Consider the following 17,253-nt stretch of genomic DNA (forward strand, 5'->3'; position numbering starts at 1 on the left):
TTTTTTTTTTTTTTTTTTTTTTTTTTTGCTATGACTATGTCCAGGTAGATAATATTCAATGCTAGGAAGTGGAGGCAATTGCAAAATACGAAATTTTAAACACTTTTAAATTGGAAGGTAATTTGTCAATATATATCAAAAGCTTAGAGAAATGTGTATATCCTGAGACCCATGATTCAATTTCTAGGAACTGATCCTAAGACTTATAAAAATATGCTAAAACATTTATGCATAATGACAGTCACTGAATTGTTACGCATATTAGCAAAAACTATAAACTTAAATGACACATACAGAAAATTGCTTAATTAAATTAAACTTAAATATATGGAATTTTAGGGGCACCTGGGTGGCTCAGTCGGTTAGGCATCCGACTTCAGCTCAGGGCATGATCTTATGGTTCATGAGTTCAAGCCCCGCATCGGGCTCTGTGCTGACAGCTCAGAGCCTGGAGCCTGCTTTGGATTCTGTGTCTCCCTCTCTCTCTTTGCCCCTTCCTCACTCATGCTCTGTCTGTCTCTCTCAAAAAAAAAAAAAATATTAAAGAACATATGTGGAATTTTATGCATTAATAAAAACCACAATATAGACAAAATGTTTATCTAGGAGGGCAAACTCTTCAACATTTATTACACAAAAAACAACCTGCAGCTCACTGTAAGTGAGCTTAATTTTACGCATGGGCAAAAGACTGAAAGGCTATTCCTCAAAATAGTAATAAGGAGTCTTCAATGGTAGGATGAGTAACTAATTCTACTTGTTGTGCTTTTCTGTATTTCCCAATTTCTCTTTCATAAAGATAGAGAAATACTTGGTACAGGTATCTGATAAATATTGGTTGAATATTTTATATACATGTTTAAACAAGGATTCTTTCTTTAAAACTTTTTAAGTAGAAAAGGTCAGCGCTACAGCCCTCCTCATCAAAAAAAATACGTATATACTAGTAAAACGCACTTGATTTGGCTCTGTCTCCTCATTGAACTTACTCCACAGAACGGGGTTTACTCAATCAACTGGCCAATATATGCCCCAAACACACTGCTCCAAACACGTGACTGCTAAAATCAAATACGCAAAGCTGCGGAACAGAGGGAGACAGACCAATGACGTGCATCATGAAGCAAGGTTTTGCTTCTTACAAACCGTGGCTCCACCATCTAAATCTTTCAAGGCTGCTCTTTATTAAGCTAGACATTTCTCGTTACTTTGCTACCTACCTTTGTTGGTATTTTCCGATGCGGTCTTCAGTAAACTTAGGATGTCCAGGTTGTCACCAATTCTTGCATAGTAAGAGCTGTCATGGCCCAGGGCATCCAGCAAGCTTACATCAGCACCATTTTTGATTAAGACTTCCACAGCATCTTTACAACCATACTCACAACCTAGCATGAGAGCAGTTCTAAAAGAGAAGACAAGAGGCACAAAAGACCTTGAGAGAGATCCAAGAAGATATTTCAGAAACCTTCCAGGGGCTCCCTTCTTAAAGAATAAGTATTACTTATTAGGGGCGCTTGGGTGGTTCAGTCAGTTAAGCGTCCGACTCTTGGTTTCGGCTCAGGTTATATCGCACGGTTCATGAGTTTGAGTCCCGCATCAGGCTCTGCAATGACAGTGCAGAGCCTGCTCGGGATTCTCTCTCTCTCTCTCTCTCTCTCTCTCTCTCTCTCTTAAGATTCTCTCTCTCTCTCTCTCTCTCTCACTCTCTCTCTCCCCCCCCCCCCCCCCCCCCCCCCACCGCCTTTAAAAAAAATAAAGGAACTTAAAAAAAAAAAAAGAATAGGTATTACTTTAAAAAGTCATACTTGTTATACATACCGATTTTATTTCATAGATTTAGCTTCTATTTTAACTTCATCACATTTACAAAAACATTTGCTGTGTGTCTTAGTTTGCAGAACTGAAAACCTCACATCACCACACATACATTTGTTGCTGCCGCTGCCGAACTCACCGCAAAATCTTCCAAAACGGATACTGTCACCCATCCATTCAAAACCCACAGCTATAAACCCACGCTATGCGAGTCCCTTCATGAACTGAACCTTGTATCATGCAAACCTCTTCACAGCGTCCCTTCTACTCCAAAACAAGAATCAGATTCCCGTCCTGATTTCTCTCCTTGGAAGAGCTTGCCTTCTCCTAACCGGGGACCTTCGCATCCTCACACTTAATTTCAAAACCTGCCTCCTCTATAAACCTTCCTCAACTATCCCCATTATCATGGACCACCGTAATACGATCATTAGCACCGAAACCCTTTGCAAATAGTAATAATGTAATTACACAACTGAATCATCATGGAGATGTGGAAGGACGCTGGAAATTATTTTGTCCCATTCCTAGTTTTACTGCTGAGGAAACTAAAACATAACGAAATGGAGTGACTTATCCTATGTCTAACACTGTCTTTGACTGTGAACGTTGGATTTTGTAAGGAAATGGGACTCTTGCCTTATTCTATGTATACTCTGTTTCTCTTCTCACTCCCCAGTAGTTGCTGGAATACAATTTTATATCCACCAGGCACCAACAAAGTTGTTTTTTTTTTTTAATTAGGGAAAAAAAATGTTATAGATAAGACAGGAAAATAAAGAAATACAGAGTGTCAGAAACTAAGATTTTAATTTATTTTTAAAGCCATCTGCTACCTAGCCTATTTAATACACATTGCCCTACCTTACTCTGTGTGTGTGTGTGTGTGAGAGAGAGAGAGAGAGAGAGACAGAGAGAGACAGAGAGAGACAGAGACATTCAAGTGCTTGGGAAAATATAAGATTAAAAAATAATAATAACATGGATCAACCAGATCATCCCTCTCTGATCCTAAACTTTATTTTTAAACCAAGTGTTCTTAGTCATACTTAGAACCAGATTATAGTATCTGCAAAAACAAAGTAATGCAAAAAAGCCACTTCCTTAATAATCACATTAATGATTTAATTGCTTAAGAATTTCCTCCTTTGAGAGGTCTGAACAATACAAACAAGTAGAACTATAAAATCTGACATCTAAAGACTATTTTATTATACTTATCTGCCTCTAATGAAATACAAAAAACAGGATACATGTTTAGAGGAATAAAACTAAGTCAAACGAAAGCAAAAATTTTACCAGTCATCATTTACAAAACGCCAAAAATTTGTTATAAATTATTGTAATGCTTCAACTAGGGGATGGGATGCATTTCAGATACTTCGTTGTCAGAAGCGTGACCATGAACATGAGAATTAATGCAGTGCCACCACACACTAGACCTACAGGAGGGGAAATGGAGAATTACAGACAGAAAGGGAATTACAGACAGAATTACAGACAGAAATGACATTGGACACAGAAGCAAAAATAAATGCAGGGAACCTCAGGGTACAGAAAGGAACTCGGTTTCAGAGAAGGAGACAGCACTATGCCCAGGCGGGGTAAGGAGAGGGAGCACGTTGGGGAAGTCTATAGAGAAAAACGGCAAGCTCCAGGACACCCAAGAACCTTTGCTCTCAAAAGATTCACTAACGAAGAAGCAGACTGTAGATGTAATTTTTTATTCCTCTCCCCCATATCTTATTTGAGCACATTTCTCATTGAAAATTGTTTTAAAACTTTTTTTTTTTTTTTTTTGTTTTGTTTTTAAATTTTATTCTTTTTTTTTTTTTTTTTGATGGTGCATCATTAATTTTTTTTAATGTTTGTTTGTTTATTTATTTTAAACCTAATTTATTGTCAAGTTGGCTAACAGCAGCCCCTCTGGAAACCAGTGTGGTGGTTCCTCAAAAAATTAAAAACAGAACTACCCTACAACCCAGCAATAGCACTACTGGGAATTTATCCAAAGGATACAGGAGTGCTGACGCATAGGGGCACATGTACCCCAATGTTTACAGCAGCGCTTTCAACAATAGTCAAATTATGGAAAGAGCCTAAATGTCCATCCACCGACAGATGGATACAGAAGATGTGGTTTATATATACAGTGGAATACTACTTGGCAATGAGAAAGAATGAAGTCCTGCCATTTGCAGCAACGTGGATGGAACCGGAGGGTATGATGCTAAGTGAAATAAGTCAGAGAAAGATCTGTTTTCACTCATATATAGAACTTGAGAAACTTAAGAAGACTTTAAAATAGGGGCGGTGCTTGGTGGCTCAGTCAGTTAAGCAAATGACTCTTGATTTCGGCTCAGGTCATGATCTTGCAGTTTGTGGTATCGAGCCCCTCATCAGGCTCCGTGCTGACAGTGCAGAGCCTGCTTGGGATTCTCTTTCTCTCCCTCTCTCTCTACCCCACCCCCGCTCTCGCTCTCTCTCTCTCTCTCTCTCTCTCAAAATAAATAAATAAATAATAAATAAATAAAAATTCTTAAAAAAAATAAAGTAAAAATAAAATCAATAAGTGGGACATGATTCCTCTTCTTCAGTTTTCTGACCTGAACACAGGCTCCAATCACTGCTTGTATTCCACATTTACCCTGTCATCTTCCCCTATTTCCCTCTCCTTCCTTCATTAGACTCTGGGGAAAAAAGGGGGAAAAAAAAGAAGTGGGTGCTAATTCCAAGGAAGGGGAGATCTAAGGGGGAGTGGAAAGGCCAAGGCACAGCGGCAGAGTTTCAGAGTCGCTGCAAATCCAGCTGGAGTCTGCAGAGCTGTGATAAAAGGGTTACCTGTTTTGTTTGTCTCTGGAATTAATATCCGCCCCTTTATCTATCAGCATTTGACAAATTGTTGGCCTACACATCTGAGTGGCCAGAACCAGTGGTGTCCGCCCATCCTAAGCAACAAGAAAAATAAAACAGCATCAGGACAACAAATCTCCCAAAGCATAAAAGGCAGAATACTTGGATTGAAATGAGAATATAAACTGACTTACTACATCTTTGGCATTCACTGAGGCCCCGTGGTCACAAAGCAGCTGAATGCTAGAGGGACAGTCGGCCATGGCTTTGAGGAACAGAGGAAAATAATAAATGGTGAACATCTGGTGGTAAGACACATGGTGCTTTGCTACGTCCATAAAAGGCGTAAGTTCTTCCATTTCTAAACTACCGAGCTTCACGTCAGCTGCTCTCAGTTTAGTACAAGTACCCATTTTCTCTCTGAAAATGGATTAGACAAGATCATTTCATAAATGTTGTATAATGTATTGGGACTAAGGAATATTGTCACCCTGCAGAAGACAATATGCTGCTACCCTACAGGTAAACATGGGAAATAAAAATAAATTTTCTACTTAGAATGTATTCTTAAATGTGGCTTAATCCTTGAAGGGTGAGCTCAATTATTTTTTCAATGAATCATATTCAGTTGTTTATAGAAGAGTCACAGTAAATAAGGTTTGACTCATAATTCATATTTCCTTTTAAAAGCAGAGACTGCAATGTCTGCCTTTAATGATGCAAAGCAGAGTCACTTTCCTAAAAATTCTATTACAAAACCACACACTGCTTCTCCTCTGACCAACACTGGAGTTCATTATTTGTATTAGAAAGAAAATTATTGTTAACTTCATAAAAATAGGATTGTGTTTCAACTCCCCATGAGTTTTTATTAAAAGTTTTTATATTATTATTAACAAATACTCCCCATGAGTATTTATTAGGAGTCAAGACTAGACTATTACCCACAAAAAGTACAAAGTCAGCATTCTTGTGTGTGTGTGTGTGTATGTGTGTGTGTTAAATTAAACAGAATAAAACCAAATATAAGAAAATCAAGTAAATTTCATTTCTGCTGTCTTTAATCCAGCAAGCCTTTTATATAAAATACAAAATCAGTCTTAAAAAAAAGAGATAAATTGAAGCTGAATACATTAATTCAGGAATTATAAAATTAACAACCATTCGGGCCCAATTAAAAGTAAGAATGAAAAAGTGTAAAAAGCATAGCAAAGTCCAGAATTACAATATGGTGAACCAGGAAAGTCAGTACTAAAGGTGCTATGGTGGAGAGTGGCAGCTGTTCATCAAACTGTGGTCACCCTTTCTTCCATGGTGATAAAGTCGTGCTGGGAGCATGGGAGCTCACCTGGAGACCACAGTTCCCAGACTTCTTTGCATGTGGGCATGGCCACGTGCATTAGATCTCACCAGCGGAATGTGACAGGAGTGACGTGTGCTACTTTCTTGCTCTAGGGCTTAAAAGTGTGGTTTGTACATTCCTCCGTGATCTTTCCCCTTCCTGTTAGCAGGAAAACACAAGTGCCTGCTATCAGCTTCAGCCTTATAGATGAGGACAACACCCTAGGCAACAGCAGAACTGCAAAGTGGAAGACATCTGGGTCCCTGAATGACCATATGGTACAGAGGCACAAGCCAATCTGAACACCAGGACTATGACACGAGAGAAAGCAATTGCTAGATTGTCGTTTTTTTTAAGCCACTGTTATGTTATGGTGCCTTTGTCACAGCAGCCTAGTCTTAGCCCTAACTAAGACAAAAACTGCTATCAGGAGTTAGGTGCTATTACAACAAATACCTAAACGACATGGCACTGGCTTAGTGGCTGGACACTAGGTGGCGAATAAACATATTTCAGGCTAGAGGTCTTGTGATTTTTCTCATGCTGTGGCAAAACATTTGAAAGAGCTATTATCCATGATAGAAGCATATCATGTGGCTAGGGAGCCTTTCCAGGTGACTACAGAAGGGGTACCGTGTGTCTATGGAGCCCTTCTAAGTGAAGCAATAGAAAAGAACCAAAATTTTGGTGCGTGTTGGCAGCTGCTTACTACTTTTGGTGAGGTATTTACAAGAAAGAGATGAGGTCAAGCAAGACTCAGCCGGTTTATGAACAGAGATAAAAGGGAATAGAGAGCATCTAGATAGCTGGGACCTCAGAGATGTGGGGAAGCCAACTGTTTATATCAAACAGCAAGATATAAACTATTGTTGGTCACAGATTTTCTCAAGGACTTCCCAATAAGGAGAAAAGAAAAAAAAAATCTAGTCTTGGAATAAACAACATCTTAAGGATACTATAATCCCATTCAAGAGTATGATTTCAGATGGCTTTAAGGTGGCAGCCATTAAATGAGGCAGGGAATCGTGAGCCTACAAATAAGGACAAGAAATAAAGGAGGCTTAAGAACTTTATGTCCAGAAAACAACTTCGAAGACAAACGTATGGAAGTAGCTGGTGATGAATAAACCAGAAAGTCCACCAAGGCTTTATAGGAACCGTACTACGCAAGGTCCTGGAAGCCCAGTCTGCTAACACCCATGATTGTTCTAGCCCTTAAGCTGCCTCTACAGAGGACATGTTCTCTGCTGTGCAATTTATCTGTGACCCTAGAGAATAATGGACAAGGAAGAACCTCCCAGAAGGCGGAGCTAGGGCCTGTAGAGAACAATGGATAAGACATTTCTCCTCAAGACCAAAAACCACATAGGCATCATTGAGAGGCTCAACTGACAATGTATGTGAAAATGCTTTGCAAGTACCACCATCTTATACAAAAATAAAAGAAAAAAAAATCATCGCGTAAAAAATTAAACTATCCTAAAGCACATAAAATGTTTTTAAAAACTAAAAAAAAGGGGCACCTGGGTGGCTCAGTCGGTTGAACGTCTGACTTGGGCCCAGGTCATAATCCCACGCTTCGTGGGTTCTGGCCCCACGTAGGGCTCCGTACTGACAGGCTTGGAGCCCAGAGCCTGCTTCGGATTCTGTGTCTCCCTCTCTCCCTTCCCCTCCCCCGCTCACACTCTGTCTCCCAAAATAAATAAACGTTTAAAAAACTATTTAAAAAACTAAAAGATACCAAAGTTTGAAGGAAATTTGCAGTTTATTGCATTTTTCATTCAGACCACTTTCCTCTACTGCAGATATTCCATAAACATGAAGAGAGAAGGTAGCTATTTTTCTTTCCTTTGGCCTTCCAACAAAATGTAGGAATGTCAGACTTAAGAGTCAGGCCAGAGGTCAGACTGTTGAACATTCCAAAAATACTTTCGTACTTAACCTTTGCCTTGAAGACACCTAAAGAATAATGCAGATAAACTGAGATCCGTAAGTATGCATAATAAACTCTGTGAAATTACTAGTACAAATCTTTTTAAAAAAAACAGCACATTATAGAAACATGAAAATCAGCACTGAGACCTAAACCAACAGATATCACCACCATTAATTAAGAAATTACTACATGCCAGGCACTATTTATGATTTAATTAAAACCACTTACTGGTAGTATTAACTTCATTTTGCAGATGAGAAAAATGATGCTCAGACATGCTAATTAGGTAAAAAGTAGTTTTTAAGAAAAGGAAAAGTCATCTTCCCATTTCTCCTACCAGTTTCCCTGCTCCTCTCGTCACACACACACACACACACACACACACACACACACGGTGCCTGGAGCTCCTTGACAGCAGATCATGGTTTATTTATCTTTGGACTTTGGATATCTAGCAAACTAGCCTGGAAACGTTGGCTGAATCTTTTTAAGCTGTACAATCAAATAAATTTCACATCTGCATAAACAAAAACTTCATAATGTTGTTTCTCCGCGAATTATACAAACGTATACGTTAAAACTTTGAAATTAATTTAAACGCCTAGCCGTTTCAACAAATAATTGCTTCTGTCCAAGCGCAACCTTCGCTCACCTGCGTCATGAAGCGCGGTTCTCCCCTGAAGGTCTACATGCTCAGTGGGACAATTGTACTGTTAAAACACAGAAACTCAGTCATCTGGGAGGGTTTTACTTTACAGTTAAATATCTAGACTCAAATGAACAGCTGTTATTTAATCTTAAAATATTCCATTTATCAAAAAAAACTAAACGTCTACTAGACAAGCCACTAAATATTTTGACATGAAACAAATAACATCATACTGTAAAGTTGAGTTTTTCACCAAACAGGAAAACATATGGTACATTATAATAGCATGGGATGCAGAGACTGTTATTGTTTGGGTGTTTTTCTCACCAAGAGTTAAAATTTGAACTGAATCAGGAAAAACAAAGGAGGTCTGCTGTGAAACTTCATGGCAACAACGTTTATGGAAATGTATGGTGGGACCCTTTCCCACTAGTTCAAGGAATTCTGTGACTGCTTGACTACAAGTTTAACTAAAGGCATTCATATCATATAGTCTAAGTGCCTGATGTTTATATAGAAACATATAGAGCCTATGTCGTATCACTTTATGTCACAGCCTAGACAACAGAAAACTCCAGTCTCCAGCTAATGTCAACAGGAAGGTCAAGCCTTTGTTATTTATTTTTAATACACCGAGTTATGCGATTCACTTCCCTCAGAGTTTCTGCTCTTTATTGTTCACGTTCTTTCACAAACGATGGGAAAGATATTACGTAAGTCAAAATTAGCCCACTATTTTCTTTGATCTCAAATTCCAAAAACACATTGAAGACACGTCTATTATTTGTAGTCAAAATAATAAAGCTGAAGTATTAACCACTTTTACTACCTGTAGAAGTTTTTGTAGACACAACGCATGCCCATACTTTGCAGCCAGGTGAAGAGCATTTCTTCCTAGAAAAGAAAGAATTAAAGACATCCACGAAGGGTTATTTCCTTCACGCGTGAATTTTCCAAAGAAATGGGACTCATTTTTCCAACGTTAGTTGACAGGACACTGAACTTATCACGCTTTCACTCAGGTCGATATTTTAATAAGAGATAATATACACACCAACACCATGAAGGGGGGAAGAAAAATTAAACCTATAAATCCATAAAGAGCAAGAACTTGGCCATAGTCATCACTGTATCTCCAATATCCACAGTAGTGCCTGAGACAGAGTAAGTAAGTTAAGTTGGCACAGAAAAGAAGGGAGGGAGGGAGAGGAAGAGAAAGAGAAAAAGAGAATGGAGACAGAAGAGTGAGAAACATACCTAGATTTCTCATAATAATTCCAAACAGGCAGTGTGGACACTAAAGTGCAAGAAGTTAAGAGACCTAAATCAAAGAAACTAATTTTCAACTAAAATTCAAAGTTCATTAGGACTGTGGCTCTGAAAATAATGTGAAAATAATGTCTCTCAAATATAATGTGTATTAAATGTGAAAATTTAGGGGTGCCTCGGTGGCTCAGTTGGTTAAGTGTCCGACTCGTGATCTCAGGTCATGATCTCACGGTTTGGGAGATCAAGCCCCACATCGGGCTCTGCGCTAACAGCGTGGAGCCTGCTTGGGATTCTCTCTCTCTCACTCTCTCTGCCCCTCCTGCTCTCTCTCCTTCTCTCTCTCAGATACACAATTTTTTTTATTAAATGTGCAATTTTAAAGGAAATTATCATCTGAAAGATTAACTCTGAATACTGATCCAGAACAAATTAGCAGTGAGTCCGGGTCTTTAAACAGGTACAGGTACAACATACTCATCCACACCTAAACATCCTCGAATTACAAATAAGACAGATGTGATGATTTCAAATTTCAATTTGTTACTGTTCATGGACAAGCTTCCTAGAGCTTTTACACTGCGAAAATTGACAAGAAAAACTGTCACATTTACATGGCAAGTAAGAGAGAGTATGGAGTGGGACGGTGGGGGAAGGCACAGTGGTGACAGTCCCTGGTACTCAACAAACTGCCATAGAAACTTGATCAGATAAAAATGTCAGGTAGGTATTTCCTTAGCCAAATCCAAATCCAGCCACTTGAGAGGACAGAGTAAACAAATTAAGGAAACATCAAAATCTAAAGCACAACACTATGAATCACACCCAACACGATGAATTACACTATGAATGCCTACCTGGTAAGACCTGGGTCACAAATACCTCAAAACCCAAACCACACTAACTTGAAATCTGGCTATCTTTCACCTACGTTTGTACTGGTAACAAATCAAGGAGTTAAGATAAAATACATACCACTTTGGAATTGAATTGTTATCCAATATCCACATCTGGACTACAACTGACAATGTGACAGCAAACGAGAAAAGGTCCTTACCCTGTGGACTGGACAACTCGATGGAGAAAAATACTAAACCAAAGTAAAAAAAAGTATAACTGGACAACAGCAAAAACAAAAGACAAAGAGTTGAAGCAGAGTAGGCTGGAATGCTGCACATGAGATGATGTCTGCTGAGCCTGGGAAAGCATCTGAACCTATCTTCTCTGAAGGCGGGAGGGCAAATGTCACTAGATCGGCCACTAGGCAAAAATACCCAGAGCGGAAAGAACGCAGACAATACATAAGAAAGATGCTTGTTTGAATGAGAATCAGCACAATATCTAAATAAAGTCTAAAGAGTTCTAAAGAGATACACGGTTAGTCTGAAATTTCTAAAGCTAAATATTCCTCCACACCAATGGAATGCTTTTGTAAATAATTAACATATTCTTCTGTTCGTTCAGAGGTGGCAGATAGAGTTTGTTCTTCGATTTAGAATCTGACACATCTTTAGGTGAAGATCTTCCTCACTAACTCATTGAGATCTCTCTATCCCTCTGCCTCCCTTCCATTTCTAAACACGATGCTGGTTTAACTGTAACGTATTTGTCTATACACGGAACCACAGGATAAAATATGAAAGTTGTTAAGGAAATTCTCTGTTCTAGGTCACCTCCTATATTTATTGAATAACAAAAGTAGAACTGCAGAGAAATAAGCTGTCGAGAGAACGGAGAGCGGTCATCCTGAGAAAACCAGCGTGCGCATCGAAGAAAGACAATGGCTATCTTCACATGCTTAAACGTCTATCCTGTGATGTGCAGACAAACTTAGGCTGTATGAGTTTGAAAGACAGACATGGGTACGACTACATGTAAGCAGAAGGCACAGAAAGAACCAGACTTCAAACTGTCTACAAAAAAATTTTTTTTCTCAATGTAGCTAACCAAATACAGCACAGGCTTCCTTGCACGGCATAATGGTGAAAAGCACAGACTCCGGTCACAGCTCATCCATTGAAGGACCCTGGGCAAGTCAGTGAATGGCTCAGTGCCTCACAGCCTCCCTGGGATGGTGTGAGGACAGAATGAGCTGGCACGTGTTCGTGTGCTCAGCAGAGTAGCGGGTGATGTGAGTGGCAGCTCTCCTTGTTATGATCATTAGCGGTAACGCTGTCGTTGTCATGAGGCCGTTAGTTCCCCGTCACGAGAGATGTTCAACCCAACGCTGAACCACCGCATGACAGCAAGAATTCATATACTCGAGGCTACGGGAGTAGAATCTAAATGGCCCCTAAAGGTCCTTCAAAACCTGAAATTTTAGGATTCCGGAACACTACCAAGACCAGCACTTGACTTCAGTTCAGCAACCCTGTCTCCGCACTTCCCTGTACTTCGCCTCTTCCCATCGACGATACCTCAGAAGTAAACTTTTTCTTACCTGTTTAAAAAGAGAAAATTAAGGACTTCTCTTTTTAAGTCACATTCGGGTCTGATTAAGGACATGAGCAGTGGACAAGGCTTGTCCTCTCTTTTCGTTGCACAACTGACTATGGAGGCAAACCCACCTGCAGTGTCAGTGGCTGTAATATCAACTCCATGGATAAGGATGGCATTCAAACATTCAAGATTCCCTTTTGAGGCCACAACATGGAAGCTAAACAAAAAGAAAATATTTGTTATGCACAGAAACTACTAAATGTCAGCTTAAATGTTACATCAACGTCACCTTTTATTCAACACACACACACACACACACACACACACACACGTTTTAAAGGCTACATGAAAACACCTATATATTTTATGTCAGAAAAAGAAACCTATCACTTATTACCGAAAAACTAATTTGAACCCAAATTTACATAAGGAGCCAAAACGTCCTAGAAATAGCTCCTTAGAACCAATGGAATATTCCAATGTTCAACAGTCTTAATAATAGAAAATGTACACAATAATACCGCTAACTCTACAGTTTATTATTCAGTAGCGAAGGCACTGGTGCTAGAACTCTGATAGATGCATGGAAAATTTTCTATCAGATTATTTTGCTTAGTTTCAAATATACTGAAACTGCCAAGACAACTCAAGTTATCGCAGAATGCTCAGGCCAAAGTGTTAAAACACTTAATCCTTCTCTTTAGAATTATCAAATTAAACCTTGCAGAGAAAAGCCTTCAGGACAACAAACCAAGCAACGCTTGGAAAGCCATAAAAGTCATCTTCCCCGAAAGTACCAACAACTACCACCCATTCTTCCTTTTGTTCACAGACCTGTATGACTGGGCAAAGTTTAACACAAACAGGCATAACGGCACAAGCTTCCTAATAAGGCAAGTAAAGGCTGCTTAAAAAACTTACTTTAGATCATCAAGTATTCCAGATACAGTGGAAAATATCCCATTGTTTCTTTGATCATCTAACACTTTATTAACCAACCAACCTGTACAAAAATCTTTGGGGCGCAGTAAGAACAGACAGCGACTGACTGACTATACTCCACCAAATCCAAACTGGTAGGTAAACACAATAGGACTTGCTAGCAAAGGATGTTGAAATCGGGTCAACATAGAACTGAACCCTAAATAAGGACAATAACCACTGTGAAGATGCCAGAAGATAAGGATGTGCAAGCTCTCTGCCAGGTGCCTGGATACAGACAAACTCTGAACACGCTCTCAAAAGGGGTCTTCCGGGGCGCCTGGGTGGCGCAGTCGGTTAAGCGTCCGACTTCAGCCAGGTCACGATCTCGCGGTCTGTGAGTTCGAGCCCCGCGTCAGGCTCTGGGCTGATGGCTCGGAGCCTGGAGCCTGTTTCCGATTCTGTGTCTCCCTCTCTCTCTGCCCCTCCCTCGTTCATGCTCTGTCTCTCTCTGTCCCAAAAATAAATAAAAAACGTTGAAAAAAAAAAATTAAAAAAAAAAAAAAAAAAAGGGGGGTCTTCCATAACCACGTCATCTAAAATGTCTATGATTCCCCATTCCCTGAAGCCTTAGTATGCCTACTTCCCCAATCCCAGCCTTTATTCTATGGAGAACTACGTATTATCTAATACACAAATTCAAGATTTATTTTCTTTACAGTCTTTCTTTATAATCTGTCACTCTCCTCCTACTCAAGTATAAACTCAACAAAAGCAGGGATTTTTGTCTGTTTTGCTTCCTATTACATTCCCCAGAACAATTTAAGTACCAGACAGATGACAGGCCCTCAAATATTTGAATAATTAAATGCCTGGAGTCGCGCTTGGGTGGCTCGGTTGGTTAAGCAACCAACTCTTGATTTCAGCTCAGGTCATGATCTCACAGTTCATGAGTTCGAGCCCTGTATTAGGCTCTGCACTTTGGGGATTCTCTCTCTCTTTCTCTCTCGCTCGCTTTCGCTCTCGCTCTTTGCCCCTTCCCCACTCATGCTGTCTCTCTCTTAAATAAACAAACTTTAAAAAAAAATAAATGCTCAGAGACAAAATCTGGAGATAGGTTGCAAATTCACTTCCAGATATTACAACACTCCGTCATGTGTCTCAACTAGTATTATTATGATGGATTTATTTTATTTATTATTTTTTTTTTAACGTTTGTTTATTTTTGAGACAGAGAGAGACAGAGCATGAACGGGGGAGGGTCAGAGAGAGGGAGACACAGAATCGGTAACAGGCTCCAGGCTCCGAGCTGTCAGCACAGAGGCTGACGCGGGGCTCGAACTCACAGACCGCGAGATCATGACCTGAGCAGAAGTCAGCCGCTCAACCGACTGAGCCACCCAGGCACCCCTTGTGATGGATGTAAATGCAAACCAGACACCAAGCACTAGTAAGTAAAATAAAGGAGGTTTGTGTACAATTTGAATTCGAGAGACAGAGATATTTCTGATTAAAGGAATACGGTGTTCACAGGAATCAGATAAGTTCTCCTTACAGTGGAATTAAATTCCACTATAAATCTATAAGATTATAAATCTCTTTTCAATACCAAAGTAGGGAATTATACTGTGCAATGCACCATTAGAACCTTTTGAGGAACGGTAATTTCCTTCAAGCAAACATTTTTAGTCTCCCAACAATCTTGGAGGGAACATTTTTTTGTTTGTTTTCCTTTCTTAGCTCAAAAATTTGGAAGACTTCTTTCTTCAAGATAAATCAACTGGGGCGCCTGGGTGGCTCAGTCGGTTAAGCATCCAACTCTTCATCTTGGCTCAGGTCATGATCTCATGGTTCGTGAGTTTCCGAGGCCTGTGTTGGGCTCTGCCTGTTTGGGATTCTCTCTCTCCCTCTCTCTCTCTCCCTTGCTCACTCGTTCTCTCTCTTTCTCTCTCTCTCTCAAAATAAATAAATAAACTTTAAAAAAAAAAAAAGGAAAAACAGATCAACATTACACTGATGATGTACCAAAGGGCAGAATTCACAACAAATCTACAATGCATTATTAATGCAGATGTGGTATAAATAGCACACTTCAGAAAGAAGACATATCGATCACTAACTTGTATACAAAGAGTCGTAAAGGAAATCTGAAAAATTAGTTTATAGAAATACTCTTTTTCAATATAAAAAAATCAACTTTAAGCTGTCTTTTTTTATTTATTTATTTTTTCAGTGTTTATTTTTTGAGAGAGACAGAGAGACAGAGCAGGGTAGGGGCAGAAAGACACAGAATCCAAAGACACAGAATCCAAAGCAGGCTCCAGGCTCTGAGCTGTCAGTACAGAGCCCAACATGGGGCTCGAACTCACAAATCGTGAGATCTTGACCTGAGCCCAAGTTGGAGGCTTAACCAACTGAGCCACCCAGGCGTCCCAGAAGCTATCTTTTTAAAAACAAGACCTGTATTTGTGTTTCCACAACAGGAAACCCAGGTAATACGGGACAATGGGAAAAACCACATAAATCGTATGACATCTGTGTGAGGGCATCAGTAAGCTAACAAGATAGTGAAAAATATCTAGACCAGGATGCAGGGAAGGAGAGAGGCCCAGAGAGGCAAGGGTGGTATCTGAAGCCATTTTTTGCCGAGGAGCATTTACTGATTCCAGAGAAAACAGCTGGGAGCCAAACAAACGTCACTTCTGACAGCCTGAGGGGACAGAGGGACAGGAATTGGTATCTGACTTTCCAAGTGGCAGTGGGGATTTCCGGTGACTCTGTCCCATTTTGCTTTGGCAATGGGCTGAACCCTAGGAGAGAGGTGAACAGGAAGAAAACAAGTCCTTGCAGTGACTATGGCTAGGCTTCAAATATTTCATTTCTGAAACTGGACTGAGGTCAAGAAGCACAGGTTACTTTGGTCTTAAATTTCAAAATTAAAAACAAAAAAAAAAACCAAGTCATTCAAAACAAACTCACTTTTGTAATTACATAATATACAGAAAGCATATTTGCAACATGTCCTATATACAAAATGCTTTTGGAAGCATACAGTTTGTATGCAATTTAGGAAGAATACAGTTTGTGTGCAAGGAGCAAAAGGAAAATATTTTATCTCATGAATCCTAAAAGACTTCTATTTCCTGCAGTGAAAACCTTAGAGACTAGAACTACTCACATATTTCACAAACTAAAGTTCATAGTTCATCAAATTACACCAGATTTTTATAACTCTGACCATCCATACAAATAATTTCACTCCAAACTGAACCTCAGATTTAAAAGACATTAACAGAAACTGAAGCAATCATTCATTCAAAACATCCAAAGCATGGATAGGCAGAACTGAAGAAATCACGTTTCACTGAAGATTTTCATCCCAAAGATTTCCTGTATCTTCTAACATGTTGGCATTTGGGAAAAAAGAAACACGAAAAACAAAGTCACTTCTAGATGTTAAATTTTTACTGTTTATACTGTGAGCCCTAAAAATAGCTTCAAATTTAGCGAAAATAGGAGCAGGACTGAAAATAACTAATGTTGTCATAGCTATCAGACTGCCCACTTGATAAAACTGAGACAGCATTGAAAAACTTGGAACTTTTCAAACCTTACCGGTATTAAAAACCAACTTGATTTTTAAGTCGTGCTTTGCTATGTTTCCTGTACTTAAATATACAAGCATCCTAACATATTGATCTATATCAAACTTTCACTATCCACTTCCTAATATTCATTTCTATATTTAGTATCTGGTTTCCAGTTATAATATTCTAAATAAACTCATGAAAGACTGAGAGGAATTTTAGGAAATGAGACTTTTCACCTCTAACTTTGGAAGGTTTCCCAGTGGTTTTAACTGCTGTAATTATAGAGCATGGTGCCGGACCATACACCTGCCCTTTAACCCAACTGCTCCCACCCTCAACAGGAAGGCAAGTGAAGAAGATTCGGGAGGGGCGGGAGGAAAGATAAGAAGGTCAACAAGCCAGTAGTCGTTCTCGGGGACCCCAAAGCCAAAGGGTGGGATCA

The 17,253-nt window shown here is 39.4% G+C and overlaps 1 protein-coding gene across 2 annotated transcripts in view; it reads right to left on the reverse strand.

The window, feature by feature from the left end:
• Positions 1-17,253, reverse strand: part of UACA (uveal autoantigen with coiled-coil domains and ankyrin repeats) — a 94,137-nt gene that overhangs the window by 26,179 nt on the left and 50,705 nt on the right. For both annotated transcript variants that reach the window (XM_049613814.1, XM_049613815.1), the window contains exons 3-8: positions 12,429-12,517; positions 9,425-9,489; positions 8,599-8,656; positions 4,863-4,933; positions 4,657-4,763; positions 1,221-1,402 (exon numbers count right to left, since the gene is read on the reverse strand). In XM_049613814.1, the coding sequence (XP_049469771.1) occupies positions 1,221-1,402; positions 4,657-4,763; positions 4,863-4,933; positions 8,599-8,656; positions 9,425-9,489; positions 12,429-12,517 (572 nt within the window). The remainder of the gene's footprint in view (positions 1-1,220; positions 1,403-4,656; positions 4,764-4,862; positions 4,934-8,598; positions 8,657-9,424; positions 9,490-12,428; positions 12,518-17,253) is intronic.

This window comes from Panthera uncia, assembly GCF_023721935.1.
Source record: "Panthera uncia isolate 11264 chromosome B3 unlocalized genomic scaffold, Puncia_PCG_1.0 HiC_scaffold_1, whole genome shotgun sequence".
Lineage (NCBI taxonomy): Eukaryota > Metazoa > Chordata > Mammalia > Carnivora > Felidae > Panthera > Panthera uncia.